We start from the raw sequence: 19,386 nt of genomic DNA on the forward strand, positions 1-19,386 counted from the left end.
TACATATTTCCGGGGCTTTCAATAATGTTTCTAAATGAGCGATTATGGATGGTTTTAATTACAATAAAGTACATCCAGCTATAACCAGATGGATCGGCTGCATGCTGAATTGCAGGAAGATTACATCACAATGGGGATTGTGGACAGGGGCACTCCGAAGGGAGGAGTGCTATCACCTTTGTTGTGGACGCTGGTCATCAACCAACTGCTCAGGCGATTCCATGAGGGACCCGTAAAACTTACGACTTATGCAGACGACGTTGCAATTGTCATGTGGAAAGTGCATTCCAACAATTAGCTCTTTGATGGATCGGGAGCTTCTGGATATTCATAACTGGGTATCTTATGTCGGGTGAAAGTCCACGCGGAGAGGACGGATATGGTCTTGTTTACAAAGAGGCACAAGGTCGCAAATTGGATCAGGCCTAAGTTAGGAGGTGTGACCCTACAGGAGAAACCTTGCACAAAATATCTAGGAATCATCCTAGACAGTAAGTTGTCATGGAAGCTCAACGTGGAGGAGAGGGTGAAGAAGGCTTCAACCGCACTTTATGCATGTAAACGAATGCTGGGGTGTACGTGGGGCTTATCACCCCTCTTTCTCATTGGGTTTTTACAGCGATTGTAAGCCCTATTCTATATTATGGAGTTCGTGTTTGGTGGAACGCCACACAAAAAACAACCTACCTCAAAAAATTAGAGGGGGTATGCAGACTATGAATGCTTAGCATTACGGAAGTCCAGAAAATAACCCCGACGGCTGCACTGTATGCCATTCTGCACATTCCACCTGTAGGCCTGGTAGCAAAGAACAAAGCGTTAACAACTGCAACCAGGCTCGGTGCCTCAGGGCAGCCACAGCACCGACCATACGGTCATAGTAGTATAGCGTCATCAATCGCAAGACGAACAGACTTTCTGATTCCCTATATGCGCTTCGAGGGAGATCTTAAGACCACGACAGTGGTGGAAGGTTGGCGCAAGGGAGCTCAAATAGCGGACGAGGCGATAAATGTGTACAGAGATGGTTCCAAAGTAGTGGAATTAGTAGGGTCTGCGATATACTGTCCTGATCCGGAAATAAACATATCCTACAGGCCGCCAGATTACTGTAGCGTTTTCCAAGCGGAAATATTGGCCGTAACCAAATCAATAGAAAGCCTGGAAGAGAATAGCTTAAGCTGCAACCATGTTGACTTTTATATTGGCAGTCAGGCAGCAATTAAGGCAATAATCTCGCATAGCACAGCACCCAAATGCGAGTTAGAGTGTAAGCAGTCTCTGGAGAGAATCGGGACAGGGAGAAGCAAACAATTATATTGGATCCCAGGGAATATGGGAATAGATGGCAATGAAAAACCGGAAGGACTAGTATAGGGCGCATCACTTGAAGCTAGCTCCGTAGACGTCCCAATTTGACTGGGCGAGATTAAGCGAAGGCGAGGGGTGCACATGATCGCCCAAGCGGAAAAGGCGTGCATTCAAGCGCGGGGCTGTAAAGTGTCGAAGATTATGTGTAGGTCTTACAGCCTTAGAGTAACAAAGGTGCTTCTATCATTAAAAGAGTGGACTGTAGGCTGTAGTCGTGTATTCTGACTGGACACTGCCTTCTGGCGTCAAATGGCCTTAAATAAGGCTTGGTCAGTGATAGCAGATGTAAGAAGTGCGGGTTGTAAGAGGAAACGATCGAGCACGTTCTCTGCTCGTGCCCTGCACTTGCCATGCTAAGACTCCAGCTATTAGGAGTGATACAGCTGTCAGATCTAGAAGCAGCAAGTAGCTTCACTCCTAGGAACCTTCTAGTATTTGCCAAGAGGACGGAGTTATTTTATAACATAGGTCTTGGTTTTTGATAGGGTTTTTCAGTTTGGTCGTTAAAAAGAACTTCTAGTAACACTACGGACTCATTCAGTCTATGTGAGGTCCTGATGGACCGGACAGTTCATTCTAATCTAACCTAGCTTTACATTTTTATGAAAATAACAAAGCGTAAATTTAATTAGTTTGATTTGTTTTCAAACTGCTATTATGTTCGCTCCCATTTAAACCTGCATAAAAGGAAAGATGAGCAGCAGACGGAGCTAATATTAGTAGCGTTCTGTTGAGTCATCGAACTCTGAATAACGATCAAATCTCATTCGCTTCTCAAGGCAGCCGGTTCTATGTACCGGAGATGGTAGGAATACTTCCCGACCAATGGCAGTCATTTCACTGTGACACCATTTCACAAATTGTCATCCTCCCAGCAGATGCTTGCAGCGGGACTGCGCCATATTCTCCAGGACTAGGAAGGTATCGAAACCAATCCGGATCCTGCATCTAACCCCGGTCCTGAGAAATGGTTTTCTGGGTTTTCTGGTTAACTGGGAAGATCACGGAGATAGTTCATTTCATGAAGCGGCATAACATCCGCATTGCTGAGATTCAGGATACCAAACTCACAGCAAGATCTGCTCTGCAGACCTGCTCTGGGTATAATGTCCACAGAAAAGATCGCGAGAGCAGAAATGGAGGCGGTATCGCGTTTATCATATACCATTCAGTGCAATATAATGTATTCCATCCTGATATCGGCAGCAGAGACAGTGTCCTAGAACGTAATGGCATATCTGTCCAGTCAAGCGATGTAAACTTAGAAATCATCAACATCTACATTCCTCCTGTCACCTGTTGCCCCAGTGGATAGCGCCTTGATATCAGCGCTGTACTCACTGGCGATAATCGCATTATGTTAGGCAATTTCAATGCCCATCACGATCTATGGCATTCTAACCTACGGCCGGACAGCAGGGGTAATATGTTTGCGGACCAAATAGAGAAAACGACGTTCTGCACAATAAACGGAGACGCCCCCACGCATATGGTAGGAAGATGTCACAGGTAGCCAGATCTATCCATCGTAAGCGCAGGACTAGTAAACTGCGTCAACTGGCAGCCGATGATAACATTGGCATCTGACCACCTTCCTATACTCCAATCGATCGATCGATTTGCAGACTTCATCATTACTGAGAACCGCACTTTCAACAACTTTAAGAAAGGAAAGTGGGATGGTTACAAATCCTTTACAGACAATCGCTTTGCTGCCCTTCCTATCCTGAATTATGCCCGCCAAGGGGAACGTGCTTTTCGCAAGGTCACCGAATCCGCCTCGGCTCGTTTCATTCCCGCCTTAGAATTCCGGAAATCTGGCACCCTTTTCCGCCGGCAGCCGCAAATTTAGGGAGAGAACGTGCCTCATAACGGCACGACCCCGGCGACCCCCAAATAAGGGATATAAATGCTCGAGCGGTTTTTGCCGACAATGTGTAATGCATTCTACGGTTGACAAAGTTAGACGGCGGGCCAACAGACGCGCACACAAACATAAATAGAGCGCACGCCCAATTACCATCACCGTCAAAGAGGTTGAGGATGCAATCGTTCATGATAAACCACCTAAATAAGTGGGCCCATATAGCTTAGCCGTGGGGATGCTTAAAAACCTAGGCAAAGAGGGATTCAAATATTTAGCACATGTCTTCAACCTGTCCCTTTCCACCTTCGTCATCCCTGAAAAATGGAAAATGGCCAACGTGGTCTCGCTACTAAATCATGGAAAATCAGCTAACATAGGAGATTCTTATCGCCCGATATCTCTCCTATCGCCAGTAGCCAAGACACTTGAAGCCATTCTGCTCCCCTACTTTAGATCAAATTTGCAACTAGCTTATCATCAGCATGGCTTCAGAAAACTACATAACACAACCACCGCGCTAAATGCCATTAGTACGCAGATAAATTGCGGTTTAAATCAACACCCCCACCATAGGACAGTACTCGTTGCGTTAGACCTGTCAAAAGCTTTTGATACAGCCAACCATGGCGTGTTACTCCAAAACCTGGAAGGGTCTTAAAAAGTGGACCGAACATTTTCTATCTGATCGGCAGGCATAGGTGCAATTCAGGAACGCAACATCCAAACCAAGAAGAATTAAACAAGGGGTGTCACAGGTTGGTGTCCTATCCCCACTTCTGTTTAACTTCTACATATCAAAGCTACCTTCGCCACCAGACGGAGTCACTATCGTTTCCTACGCCGATGACTGCACACTAATGGCCAGAGGCCCAGGCCCACATATCGATGAGCTTTGCAACAAAATAAACGGCTAACTCCCTGATCTCTCCAGTTTTTTCGCCTCGCGAAACCTGACATTATCACCGACTAAATCATCGGCGACCTTATTTACAACATGGACGTCCTAAATGTCGACCATTTGGAATATCCACGTCAATGGCACTACGCTACCGACTGGCTTACACCCCAAAACCTTTGGTGTGACGTTCGATCAGGATCTACATTTGGTGAGCATGCAGCCGCAATTGTACCGAAAATTCAGAGAGAATAAAACCCTCAAATATCTTGCTGGCAGTAATTGGGGTAAAGATAAAAAACGTTCATTACAGCTTACAAAGCAATTGACCAGCCGATTGTATGCTACGCGTCCACGATATGGTCGCCAAGCCTAAAGACTATTCACTGGAAGAAGCTACAGCCCTGCCAAAATACTGCCCTTAAAACCGCCACTGGGTGTCTTCTTATGTCCCCAGAACACCATCTACATAATGAGGCGAGAATACTCCCCATTAGGGAGTGAAATGAAATGCTAACCAAACAGTTCCTGTTGAATACCCAGAACCCTGGACATCTCAACAGACATCTGTTTGATGTGCCTACACCGCCCTGGGGCTTAAGGAGTCATCTCCGTAAGCATTATGAGGAAATAGAGCATCTGAGAATACAGCCGTATGAAGCTAAAAAACACAAGCAGGTGCTCAGTGAACTCCACAAACAGGCGCGTCACTCTAGCTCAACTTCGATCTGGCTACTGTAACTGGTTAAACTCTTACCTATCCAAAACCAACCCAGCCATACAAAATATATGTCCTGCTTGTAATGTGCCCCCACATGACAGCCATCTCTTTAAGTGTATTGTGGAACCAACGACTTTGTATGCTTAACGTGTATCTATGTACAATATATATTTTAACGTTCGAATAATCATTCTTAGCGAAAAAGCTAAGGATAAAGCTTGGTCTCGCAACCTATGGCATTTTCATGTGTCACACTTTCGTTGGATACAATTAAAATGTTTTTGTTTTTTTTTAATCACAATTATAAATAAACATTTATTTATAGATAACACAAAAAGAAAAATCGTTATTTCGGCTGCTGATTGAAATATCTCCATACCTCAGCTACCGTTTCGAAAAAGATCTATCTTAGCATAATTCTATATATTTTGACGTGGCCTGCGTTTATGAAAAAAATAGTTCTGAAATAGGTGATTTTACACTACACTCAGGAGTCGGGTTATAACAACCCCCTGCAATTATAAAGTGTTGAACTTTTGTAGTTTATAGTATACTTAACACTGTGGAAGTTTCCTCTGCACTAAAGCAAAATCAATATACACAAGTTTAAGTTTAATACAGACTAGTTTTATTGAACGCGAAATATAGAACGCGAAGAAGAATAGATGTTGAATTCAAATTTGACATCTTACAAGGTTGCATGAATATGTGAATTGTGAACAGTTGTATTTCAACATAAAGCCATTTGTACCGATTCATCATTTAAAAATCTCTGAACTCTTATATTACTTAAAGCTGTAAAAACAGTCGGATATTCGGATTGCGAACAACCCAGATTATGTGATACCACCGCATAAAGTTTTTTATTCACAACGCCCGGTCCCCCAGCATCTTCATTGCACGCATCAGATTTTTTCGCAGCAGCACAAATCATTGATGTTGTTATACGTTTACCTGTCACCTTATAATGATTGGCACATGTCCTCCGTGTTTCTGTAGTCAAGTTAGTAGCTTGGAGTATATTCGAAGTTATCCCATTGTTTGGAGTTGTCCAACCCCATCCACTAATTTGCATTAGCGTTTTACCTTTTAAAACATCTCCGCAAATTGGTATTGTATCTATTGTATTACTCTTGTCAAACGGCGAACACAATCTCATCAAAGCTATATCCATATCTTTTGTTTTGGAATTATACAAATCTGGAATAATTACCCTGGCCACACTGCGAGTTTTTCCAGCTGAGAATATATCGCTTAATTTCGTTACACCAGCTAGAATAACAAATTGGCTCTGATGTTTCTCTTCCACGCAACTTGCAGCTGTTAACACCTTGTCCAAAGAGACCAATGAACCAACACAATGATGTTTGTTCATATGGCGTATGGATACTAAGTAAGGGCTCTGCTGTATGGTCCAAGGAGAGCCCCCAACAATACGAAATTCCGAACTTGTATAAGTCAAACTGCAGCTAAATATGCTAACCAAAAGCGCGAAGTAATTGCGTAAATACATTTTAGTTTAAGACTATTTCAACCACTTTTTAAATATAAAGTACACCGATATCAAGTTTGTGGGCGCTATTTATACCTAAGTGGGTCCTGTGAATAAAAAATAAGCAAACACGTTTCCTTCTAGATTTGAACAATAAAAATACTTGTATATTTAAGTTAAAGCAATTAATACAAAAGAATTTTTTTTTACTCTACCTTAAGTAAATTTTTGGTTGAAAGTGCCTAATTGAAATTTCAATAGCCTTAATGATGAAAAATACAAAATATTTATACAGCTTTTTAAAATGACATTTCAATTGAAATTTCCTATTATATTAGCTTTATATTTGTATGAAAAGAACAAAGTGTATACTTAATTAGTTTTATTTGTTTTCAAACTGCTTTATGTTCGCATAATAAGAAACATGAGCAGCAGACGGAGCGAATATTAGTAGCGTTCCATTGAGTCATCGAGCTCTGAAACACGATCCAATCTCATTAGAACGATCAGAATCAGAACTCTGAGAGTTGTCAGCACTCAACCGATGTATGCACATGATAGGATGCCTGTTATTTTCAACCTTTTTTACCGAATCGCCCCATAACATTTTTACTATAAAAGTAAAAACAAATTATCAAACTTATAATACTTAATATAGAGTATTAACAGTTAACAAGTAAGAACGGGACTGTCTTCGGCTGTGCCGAAGACTTCATACCTTTTATGAATGGGGCTGAACAATGATCTTATCCCGTTCGTAATCTCCGAATAATCGGATGTATAAGATAAGAAATATATAGTGAACAGATCTACATACCTAAACGATTTTTAAGATAAATATAAAATAAACAAGTAAGGAAGGGTATTTTATGAGGGAGTGGACCATAGTTCTATAGGTGGACGCCATTTAGGGATATAGCCATAAAGGTGGATCAGGGTTGACTCTAGAATGCGTTTGTACGATATGGGTATCAAAAGAAAGGTGTTAATGAGTATTTTAAAAGGGAGTAATCCTTAGTTCCATAGGTGGACGCCGTTGGAGATATCGCCACAAAGGTGGACCAGGGGTGACCCTAGAAATTGTTTGTACAATATGGGTATCAAATGAAAGGTGTTAATGAGTATTTTAAAAGGGAGTGAGCCTTAGTTCTATAGGTGGACGCCGTTTCGAAATATCGCCATAAAGGTGGACCAGGGTGACTCTAGAATGCGTTTGTACGATATGGGTATCAAATGAAAGGTGTTAATGAGTATTTTAAAAGGGAGTAGGCCTTAGTTCTATAGGTGGACGCCTTTTCGGTATATCGTTAAAAAAGTGGACCAGGTTTGACTCTAGAATGCGTTTGTACAATATGGGTATCAAACGAAAGGTGTTAATAAGTGTTTTAAAAGGGAGTGGGCCTTAGTTCTATGGGTGGACGCCTTTTCGGGATATCGCCATAAATGTGGACCAGGGGTGACCCTAGAATTTGTTTGTACAATATGGGTATCAAAAGAAAGGTGTTAATGAGTATTTTAAAAGGCAGTAATCCTTAGTTCCATAGGTGGACGCCGTTTCGAGATACCGCCATAAAGGTGGACCAGGGGTGACTCTAGAATTCGTTTGTGCAATATGGGTATCAAATGAAAGGTGTTAATGAGTATTTTAAAAGGGAGGGGGCCTTAGTTCTATAGGTGGACGCTTTTTCGAGGTATCGCAATAAAGGTGGACCAGGGGTGACTCTAGAATGTGTTTGTACGATATGGGTATCAAATTAAAGGTATTAATGAGGGTTTTAAAAGGGAGTGGTGGTTGTTGTATAGGTGGTCGCCTTTTCGAGATATCGCCATAAACGTGGAACAGGGTGACTCTAGGATGCGTTTGTACGATATGGGTATCAAATGAAAGGTGTTAATGAGTATTTTAAAACCGAGTAATCCTTAGTTCCATAGGTGGACGCCATTTCGAGATATCGGCATAAAGGTGGACCAGGGGTGACCTTAGAATTTGTTTGTACAATATGGGTATCAAAAGAAAGGTGTTAATGAGTATTTTAAAAGGGAGTAATCCTTAGTTCCATACGTGGACGCCGTTTCGAGATATCGCCATAAAGGTGGAGCAGGGGTGACCCTAGAATTTGTTTGTACAATATGGGTATCAAAAGAAAGGTGTTAATGAGTATTTTAAAAGGGAGTAATCCTTAGTTCCATACGTGGACGCCGTTTCGAGATATCGCCATAAAGGTGGAGCAGGGGTGACCCTAGAATTTGTTTGTACAATATGGGTATCAAATGAAAGGTGTTAATGAGTATTTTTAAAAGGGAGTGGGCCTTCGTTCTATAAGTGTTCGCCTTTTCGAGATATCGCCATAAAGGTGGACCAGGGGTAGCTTTAGAATATGTTTGTACGATATGGGTATCAAATGAAAGGTTCTAATTAGTATTTTAAAAGGGCGTGGGGCTTAGTTCTATAGGTGGACGCCTTTTCGAGATATCGCCATAAAGGTGGACCAGGGGTGACTCTAGAATGTGTTTGTACGATATGGGTATCAAATTAAAGGTATTAATGAGAGTTTTAAAAGGGAGTGGTGGTAGTTGTATATGTGAAGGCGTTTTCCAGATATCGACCAAAATGTGGACCAGGGTGACCCAGAACATCATATGTTGGATACCGCTAATTTATTTATATATGTAATACATGTCAAGATTTTAAGGGTTTTTTATTTCGCCCTGCAGAACTTTTTCATTTTCTTCTACTTTATATGGTAGGTGTCACAACCATTTTATAAAGTTTTTTCTAAAGTTATATTTCGCGTCAATAAACCAATCCAATTACCTCACCATGTTTCATCCCTTTTTTCGTATTTGGTATAGAATTATGGCATTAACCGATTTCGCCCGTTTTCACAGAAAACAGTTAACATCATAAAATCTATGCCCCTACCAAATTTCAAAAGGATTGGTTAATTTTTGTTCGACTTATGGCGTTAAAAGTATCCTAGACAAACTAAATGAAAAGGCGGAGCCACGCCCATTTGGAAATTTTCTTTTATTTTTGTATTTTGTTGAACCATATCATTACTGGAGTTGAATGTTGACATAATTTACTTATATACTGTAAAGATATTAAATTTTTTGTTAAAATTTTACTTTAGGAAGATTTTTTTTTTAAAAGTGGGCGTGGTCCTTCTCCGATTTTGCTAATTTTTATTAAGCTTACATATAATAGGAGTAACGTTCCTGCCAAATTTCATCATGGTATCTTCAACGACTGACAAATTACAGCTTATAAAATTTTAAATTACCTTCTTTTAAAAGTCGGCGGTGCCACGCCCATTGTCCAAAATTTTACTAATTTTCTATTCTGCGTCATAAATTCAACACATCTACCAAGGTTCGTCGCTTTATCTGTCTTTGGTAATGAATTATCGCACTTTTTCGGTTTTTCGAAATTTTCGATATCGAAAAAGTGGGCGTGGTTATAGTCCGATATCGTTCATTTTAAATAGCGATCTGAGATGAGTGCTCAGGAACTTACATACCAAATTTCATCAAGATACATCAAAATTTACTCAAGTTATCGTGTTAACGGACGGCCGGACGGACGGACGGACGGACATGGCTCAATCAAATTTTTTCGATCCTGATTATTTTGATATATGGAAGTCTATATCTATCTCGATTCCTATATATATGTACAACCAACCGTTATCCAATCAAACTTAATATACTCTGTGAGCTCTGCTCAACTGAGTATAAAAATAGGTAGGTACTTTGTGTGAGGATGCAAAACTTCACGTTTTTTGTGGTCTGCATGTAAAAACTATGACTACGAATCACGTATTTCAAAAATATATGACGTAAACGTAACTACTTGATGAATTTTGAAGCTTCTAGCTGTTAAAATGTGGTAGAAATTGCGAAAAGTTTCTTATCTGAACAATCGGTTGTATGAGATATATACTGTATATACAACCGATCTTTATGATTTTTTCAGACAACAATATATGCTATATACGTAAGCATTCGTTGAAATTTGAAGCCTCTAGCTCTTAAAATAGGGCAGTAATTACGAAAAGTTTCTTATCTGAACAATCGGTTGTGGGGGATATATACTATATACACGACCGATCTCATCAATTTTTTCAGACAATAATATGTGCAATATACGAAAGTATATGGTGAAGTTTGAAGCTTCAATCAGTTAAATTGAGGAAGATATGACAAAAATCCTCTTTTTCTGAAAAATCGGTTTTATGGAGGATATACGCTATAGTGGTTCGATCCGGCCGGTTCCGACAAATGTCTAATCGGACACCCAAATACACCCGCTCACCAAATTTTATCAAGATATCTCATAAATTGAGGGACTAGTTTGCATACAAACAGACAGACGGACAGACGGACATGGCTAAATCAACTCAGCTCTTCATCCTGATTATTTCGGTATTCTTAATGGTGGGTCTATCTATTTTCCTTTAAGGACTTACATGAAAAGCTCTCAGTGAAAACTCATCTGCCTTGCAGATGCCGTTCGAAGTCGGCATAAAACATGTAGGTCCCGTCCGGCCAATTTGTAGAGAAAATCAAGAGGAGCACGACGCAAATTGGAAGAGAAGCTCGGCCTTAGATCTCTTCGGAGGTTATCGCGCCTTACATTTATTTATTTTTTTTTTTAATTATCCTTATGGTGTTATATAACCATCTGATTAAATTTTTTTACAATATATTATGGTAAATTACAACCAATTCAATGAATCACAAAATCTTAATTAATTAAAATTTGGCGAGAATCTCAAAAGTTAAAAACTAAAATTGAAAATAACTGCAATGAATTCTGGAAACATCCAGCTAAGTGTTTAAGTACTAAGTGTTTGTACAACATTCCTTTTTAAGTTAACAGCTAAGTAGCGGCATCTCCTTTCCTTCCTCCGCTTTTAAAGGGTGGTGGCTATAGGAAAACAGCATACTTTTTAATTTTCTTTGTTACATTCAGCTGACATAACGTAAACACCATTAAAAAATAAAAATAAATGTAAGGCGCGATAACCTCCGAAGAGATCTAAGGCCGAGCTTCTCTTCCAATTTGCGTCGTGCTCCTCTTGATTTTCTCTACAAATTGGCCGGACGGGACCTACATGTTTTATGCCGACTCCGAACGGCATCTGCAAGGCAGATGAGTTTTCACTGAGAGCTTTTCATGGCAGAAATACAATCGGAGCGCTTGCCATACACTGCCGAGGGGCGACCCCGCTTAGAAAAATTTTCTTCTAATTGAAAAATCTTATTTCTAAAATTTTGATGTTGCTTTGCCCGGGAGTTGAACCCAGGGCATACGGTGTGATAGGCGGAGCACGCTACCATCACACCACGGTGGCCGCCATACACCATTAACGTTCCGGAAAACTTTATTCTCGCCTAGCCACTCATCGCCATGGTTTCCGCAAAATGCACTACCAACGCTGCCAAAAGCTTTTGACACAGCAAATCACGATACTCTACTCCAAGATAAAGAAGTTTCACCCTTTTCCCTTTGTATCAAAAGATGGACTGCAAATTATCTGAACCTAGCGGACCAAAAGCAAGGCCATTCCGTTTTGCGACGTGGAGTATTGAACGTTCACGTCGATGGTGATACGCTACCGACTGTCAGTCATCCAAAGACCTTAGGAGTAACATTCGGTGACACTCTCAATTTCAAGGCGTATACCACCGAAAAAGCCGCAACAAAATCCTCAAGTCGCTTGTCAGCACCACTTGGGGAAAATATAAGAAACGTTGCTAACCACATACAAAGCAATTGTCAGGCCGTTTAACAACAAATCTAAACTACGAAGATACAATCTTACCATAACCGTCCTCATATATGGCGAGGAGAAATGAATTTGCAGTCATAGAGGACAGTGCTCCTGTTTTAGAAAAATTTTCTTGTGGTACAAGGATTTACTATGGCCTCATAAAATCACCACTTGAATCGCAAAAACATTTTTTAAACTAAGAATTTTTCAATTACGTTTGCAATTCATTTGAGGAATGAGAAATTCGTAATTACTTTTGGCATTCCTTGCAAAGTTATTGGAAAATCTCCAATTACATTTTCTGCCTTTTTTGATACATATTTGCTGAATATATATCCAGAGATACCCCTGATCTACTCGGAAACGGTTGAGATATCGAAATCAGAGTTACACTGTTTTTAAGCATTCGTCAGGAGCTTTCATTTGATATTCATATTGTACAAACACTTTCTAGGGTTACCCGGGTCCATATTTTAGGGTCTAGACCCTAGTGACCTACCGGATTAAAATGAATCCTAAACTTTAAGTTAAAACCCTATTTTCACAACTGCGAAAGTTGCATAAAATTCTATGTAGTAATTTTTCAGTGATGCCTAGTCAAACATACAGACAAAAATTTTAAAAACTACGATATACGAAAACTTAAAATCTGCATTCGCAGTAACGGTATCACATGCACTGATTCAGTGCAAGCCAGCTTTCAAAAGGCGCCGTGTGGAAGTAGAAAGGCCAGACTGGGAGGAAACAATATCGGAGGCACTGAAAGGATCGCGAAAGCGGAGTGACAGAGTAATCAAATGCTCCACATGCGGAAAGCCAGGTCACATTGCACTTCATTGCGGTCTTGACCTAGGAGTTCCATTAGCATGTTTGGTTTTAAGTACAAAGCTGGAGGAGATGAGCCACACAAATGTAAAGATCAAGAGCTAACTCCAGCTGTTGAATGGTCCATTATATCTGTTTCTGAAATCGGAGGAAAATCGAGCAGTCTTACCGTAGGAGGATATGTGGATGGCAAGGAGCGTTTACTGACTGTAGTTACGGGCACATCTTAATCCCAAAGAATGCAAGGGTGGTTTCGAGCCAGGGCGCACTACTGTTGTGAAACGTCAAAGCGATAATGGTTATGCAAGGCCAATCCGTCAAATCCAAGCTCTTCGAAGTAGCCCATTGGCCAAACAACAGAGTGTGAGGGAACGAAGCGGGATAATGAATAGTAAGACAAAGCACGGGTTCGACAAGAACAACAATTCGGAAGGTTTCTTGGAGGGAGATTTGGTTCTGTTATACAACTCTCACCGGCGTAAAGCTGTTCCATTAAAATTTCAGTGTAGCTGGGAAGGCCCATACAAAGTTGTGAAGCGGATCAGTGATGTCGTCTAAGGCAAACGAAGAATTGAGAAACCACGAAATGAAAGGGTGGTTAATTTGGAGAGGCTAGTAGGGGTTGGAACAAGAAATTTGTCTTAGGTGGAGGGCAGTGTGGCGAATATTAGCATTTCGGTTCATTACTATGCTGCTACTAAATAAATGCACAAAAACAATAAAGCAACTTCAAAGCAAGCAGCCCCACATACATGTGAACAGTGAAGCTAAAAACAAAGAGAATATTTTCCATACATACATGTAGGCAGCAGCTCAGCAGAATTTATTACTCACACATTCACTTGCATATAACTAGAAGACGAAACTTGAATATCAGACACATACAGGAGAAATAAATAAGCAGCTGTTCCAAAAAGCCTAGACCTTAGGAGATATATGCTAACGAGACAACAGAGTGTATAAAAGCAGCGCAAGCTGATGAATAATGGTTCAGTTTGATTTTAAACAATACATTTGAAGAACGCGAGTATTGTAATTGTGAAGTACTACTAGTTACAAAAGTAGTGTAAATAAAGAATACTGGCTATACTGAATATTTGAATTTATTCGACAGCTCAGAGATTCGAAAATAAAATTTTGTGCATGTTCATAAAATAAATAATTTTATGCAGCCCAATTAATTGGTATTTGGTTCTCAACTTTATCTGCAAAAATAAAAATGGCGGGAATTTATGAAGTAGCGGGCATTAGCTAGTTAGTATTTGTATTATTATATATATTGTATTAGTATTTGTTTGAATTTTTGCTTTGGTATATTGGTTGCTTTTTAAATTTTTTCCCACTTTTTGGTAGTTATTTTCGTGGCCAGCATTGTCGGTATATAAGCGAGATAACCTCAAACAAAACCAGAAGGTCATAGTTTCCTACTTTTATGTGTTTCAGTTTCTCTTTCAAATCATAGGCGTTTCTGATATTATACTCGTCAGATACCAGTGTCTTGGTGATATTTCCAACATGTTTTGACAGTGTGTAGCATGGGACGTTTGCAGAGGACACTATGGAACGAAAGGATATATATATTAAGCTTGCGAATTTTTCGCTGATGAGCACGCTAAACGTTGTTTCTCTCTCATGTTGATTATCTTGCTCTTGTATAAGTCTTCGACAAGTTTGTCGTTTTTCCGCAGAAGCTCGTTTGTAGGGTTATTCCTTAATGTTTTGTATGTATTTTTATCTCCTCAAGTATCGTGTCCATTGTTTCTATGTATTCGTCCTTGTACAGTGCCACTCAGTGCACGGACTTTTAAAAAGAGAATGTTGGTAGACGAAAAATGAAAATAGTCGTAGAAGTTAATAGATTTTTGCCAAGAGAACAATAGCTACAGTTTATATTTTTATAAAACAATTCGTAATTTATTGTGAAACAAATAAAGCAGATTTCACGGAAATAACACTTTAAAAAAACATGTAAACAAAACAAGAACATACATGTACACCAACTATATTCATACAATCGAGTCTAATATTAAATTGAATCCGAAAACATTTTGGAGCTATATCAAGTCCAAAAAAGGTTGCTCCAGTATACCGTCTGGAGTGTTCCTTGATGGCCACTCAGCGCGAACACCAAGTGATACAGCCAACTTATTTGCGGAGTTTTTTGAATCAAATTTTTCTGCCGAAGATAGTTATCAATCGTTTGATGCCTCCTCGAATCTTAACACTGCTCTAAACTTTGGTGCCCTCTGTCTCTCTTCTGATGATATTAGCAATGCTATTCTCAAATTTAAATCTTCGTCTCAAACAGACGTTGATGGGTTTTCTTCAGTCCTGTTAAAAAACTGCCCGACTCTAGTTCTTCCTTTAAAAGAATAATTTTTAATAAATCTCTATCGTCCGGTACGTTCACTGACGAGTGGAAGCTCACCTCCATTACCCCCGTCTTTAAAAGTGGTAACACAAATGATGTGCGTAATTACAGACCTATTTCAAAGCTTTCTACCTTCCAAAATTTTTGTGCATGCTGTTAATGCCAAGTTGAGTTCTGCGGTTAAGTCTTTAATATCTCCTTTCCAGCATGGTTTTGTCGCTGGTAGATCAATAGTTCCTAATATTGCTGTTTTTAGTGAATATTGTGTTGGATCTTTTTCTGCAGGTTTTCAGGTTGATTGCATTTATACTGACTTTTCAAAAGCTTTTGACAAAATCCATCATAGTGTTTTAATTAAAAGATTAGGATGCCTTGGTTTCCACTCTTCGTTTCTTTTATGGATAAAGTCTTATTTAACTAACAGACAGTGCGTTGTTTCCATAGATGGACAATCGTCTAGTCCGTTTGTATCCACTTCTGGGGTTCCCCAAGGGAGTATATTAGGTCCACTTTTATTTATCTTATTTATTAATGACGTAAGTAGTTGCTTTTCATTCGCGAAGTGTTTGGTATACGCCGATGACTTAAAGCTATTTTCTGCCATTAAGACGCCAGATGATGCCTCATTGTTGCAGAATGTTATTAATAAGTTGCACCAATGGTGCCTGAACTCCGGTATCTCTTTGAATCGGTCCAAATGCTTTCAAATGACCTACTCGAAGTCAATTAATCTTCTAACTACAAATTATAGTATTTCTAATTGTGAGCTTCAATGTGCTAATGAGATTGAGGACCTTGGTGTTGTCTTTGACAATAAGTTTTCTTTTAGTAAGCAAATAAATGTCTTAACCTCTAAATCATATTCTATGCTTGGCTTTGTGAGGCGCAATGCTGCCAAATTCTCTGATCCCTACACGTTTAAGCTACTTTACACGTCTTTTGTTACATCTAATCTGGAATATGGCGTATTTATTTGGAGACCAAGAAGTCAAACTGCTATTACCAGAATTGAAAGAATACAAAAAATGTTTCTCAAATATGCCCTTCGTCCTTTAAACTTCTCTGATCCTATACCCGCCTACTCTGCGCGACTTATGCTTTTAAGCCTTAAGTCTTTAGAAAATCGCAGATCAATACTCTGCTTGTCATTTACGTATGATATTATTAATGGGTCCGTTGACTGTCCATTTTTATTGGATAGGATTCGATTTAAGAAATTTGTATATACATAGCTTATGCCTATATGATACTTGCTTTTTTCCTGTATTTCGAGGTTGATATACTGACGAAAATTTACCGAAACATCTAGTTACAACAACAATTTTCCAATGTACTGTTTCGAATGTTGACATCACTAGGCTGTAAGTAAATAATCACGCAACACCACACTTGTGTACATTAACACACAAGTCATCATTTATACACATACATAGAAGGCGACGAAGAGATATCACACACACACACATGTAGTCATTAGCCGAAGTAGTTACCCACACATACACACGCATATGAATATGAGAAACGCATAAACTACAAATATACATGTATATAGCTGATAACCAAGCAGGAGATTCTAGAAGGTGAAACGTCTAGACTTTTGGAGAAATATTCTGACGAGGCAATAGAGAGTATAAAAGCAGCACAAGCTGAGGAATGACTAACAACTCTAGTTACAACAAAACAGTCGGTAGTACAAAATGAATGACTAATCAGTTTAATTTAAACACGCTATCAGTTGCGAAGCGAAATATAATTGTGAAGTATAATTGCACTACTCCCAAAGTAGTCAAATAAAGACAATTTTGCATACAGAATATTTTACGTTAGCAGAAGGTTTCAAATAAGCGGAATTTCCTAAGATTCGTTACAGTACCAAAATTACTACCACAGAATAACCGACTTTTGCATGTCATTGTTTAGTTAAAACTTTTCTTACTTTCGTTCAAAATTATGCACAAAAAACTGATGAAAATATCGCAGGAAAATATTTGCGTGCTCATTTAATACATTTCTTAAACAAATTTATTTCTTGCTTGAATTTGTGCACAAATTTTTCAAAATTGGTTAGTATGGTTAGTGTCACCTCCCTCTTAATGTTATTTGGGTGTGCTCGGCAATTAAATACGTTTACCTAATGATCACAGTATTTGGTTCCAATACGAATAAATTGAATTGTTGGTAGATTTTTGGGCTTTGGTGGTAGAAGTGGTAGAAAATGAAAATGGGCTGAAAAGTTGGTAGATCTACCAATAAAGTGGTATAGCCCGTGCACTGGTGCCAACGTTTTGTTGCCCTTGTCCGCGTCAATGATTATGATGGTTTTGTGTGTGTTTAGGAAGTGCTTTGTTTTATTAAAGGATTCCAGCATAAATATCTATTTGAGATTGAGCCTTATTCCCGTTTAAACTATAAAGTACTATTGCTCAGTTTGTTGCGTGCTATATCTATGATTTTGTCATCGTCTAAATTTTGTATTACTTGCTCCATTTCTGCAATGATTGTTGTTGTTGTTGGTATAATGAACTATCTTCCCAGTGAAAGTAACCACTTCACTTCGTCCGGAAAAACTATGTCCGTTTTTATACTCAGCTGAGCAGAGCTCACAAAGTATATTAACTTTGTTCGCATAACGGTAATCCGTAACGGCATAAACTAATCGAGATAGATATAGACTTCTATATATCAAAATGATCTGGGCGAAAAAAGAAATTCATTTAGCCATATCCGTCCGTCCCTAAACACGATAACCTGAGTAAATTTTGAGGTATCTTGATGAAATTTGGTATGTAAGTTCCTGGGCGATCATCTCAGATCGCTATTTAAAATGAACGAAATCGAAATTACAACCACGCCCAATTTTTCGATGTCGAAAATTTCGAAAAACAGAAAAAGTGCGATAATTCATTACCAAAAACGGATATAGCGATGAAACTTGGTAGGTGCGTTGACCTTATGACGGCAAGTAGAAAATTAGTAAAATTTTGGACAATGGGCGTGGCACCGCTCACTTTTAAAAGAAGGTAATTTAAAAGTTTTGCAAGCTGTAATTTCGCAGTCGTTGAAGACATCATGATGAAATTTGGCAGGCACGTTCCTCCTATTACTATATATGTGCTAAATAAAAATTAGCACAATCGGATGACGAACACGCCCACTTTAAAAAAAAAATTTTTTAAAGTCAAATTTTAATAACAAAAAATTTAATTTCTTTACAGTATATAAGTAAATTATGTCAACATTCAACTCCAGTAATGATATGGTGCAACAAAATACAAAAATGAAAGAAAATTTCAAAATGGGCGTGGCTCCGCCCTTTTTAATTTAATTCGTCTAGAATACTTTTAAGGCCATAAGTCGAAAAAAAATTAGATTAGATTAGATTCTATGACGATGACTGTTTTCTGTGAAAATGGGCAAAATCGGTGGAAGCCACGCCCAGTTTTTATACACAGTCGACCGTCTGTCCTTCCGCTGGCTGTTAACACGATAACTTGAGCAAACATCGATATATCTTTACCAAACTTAGTTCACGTACTTATCTGAACTCACTTTATATTGGTATCAAAAATGGCCGAAATCCGACTATGACCACGCCCACTTTTCGATATCGAAAATTACGAAAAATGAAAAAAATGCCATAATTCTGTACCAAATATGAAAAAAGAGATGAAACATGGTAATTGGATTGGTTTATTGACGCAAAATATAACTTTAGAAAAAACTTTGTAAAATATTAAGTAGAATAAAATGAAAAAGCTCTGGAGGTCGAAATCAAAAGCCCTTGGAATCTTTTAAAACCCACATTAATACCTTTAATTTGATACCCATTTCGTAAAAACACATTCTAGAGTCACCTCTGGTCCGCCCTTAATGCGATATCTCGAAAAGGCGTCCACCTATAGAACTATGGCCCACTACGTTTTCAATAATAATTAGCACCTTTCATTTGATACCCATTTCGTAAAAACACATTCTAGAGTCACCTCTGGTCCACCCTTATTGCGATATCCCGAAATGGCGTCCACCTATAGGACTTTGGCCCCCTCCCTTTTAAAATACTCTTTAAT

The 19,386-nt window shown here is 39.0% G+C and overlaps 1 protein-coding gene across 1 annotated transcript; it reads right to left on the reverse strand.

The window, feature by feature from the left end:
* Positions 1-5,459: 5,459 nt before the first annotated feature.
* Positions 5,460-6,392, reverse strand: LOC137246207 (trypsin beta-like). Its single transcript, XM_067777293.1, has one exon. It carries the CDS (start codon positions 6,365-6,367, stop codon positions 5,585-5,587), a length of 783 nt encoding a protein of 260 aa, XP_067633394.1. The 5' UTR covers positions 6,368-6,392; the 3' UTR covers positions 5,460-5,584.
* Between the last annotated feature and the right edge of the window lie 12,994 nt (positions 6,393-19,386).

This window comes from Eurosta solidaginis, chromosome 3, assembly GCF_040869045.1.
Source record: "Eurosta solidaginis isolate ZX-2024a chromosome 3, ASM4086904v1, whole genome shotgun sequence".
Classification (NCBI taxonomy): Eukaryota; Metazoa; Arthropoda; class Insecta; order Diptera; family Tephritidae; genus Eurosta; species Eurosta solidaginis.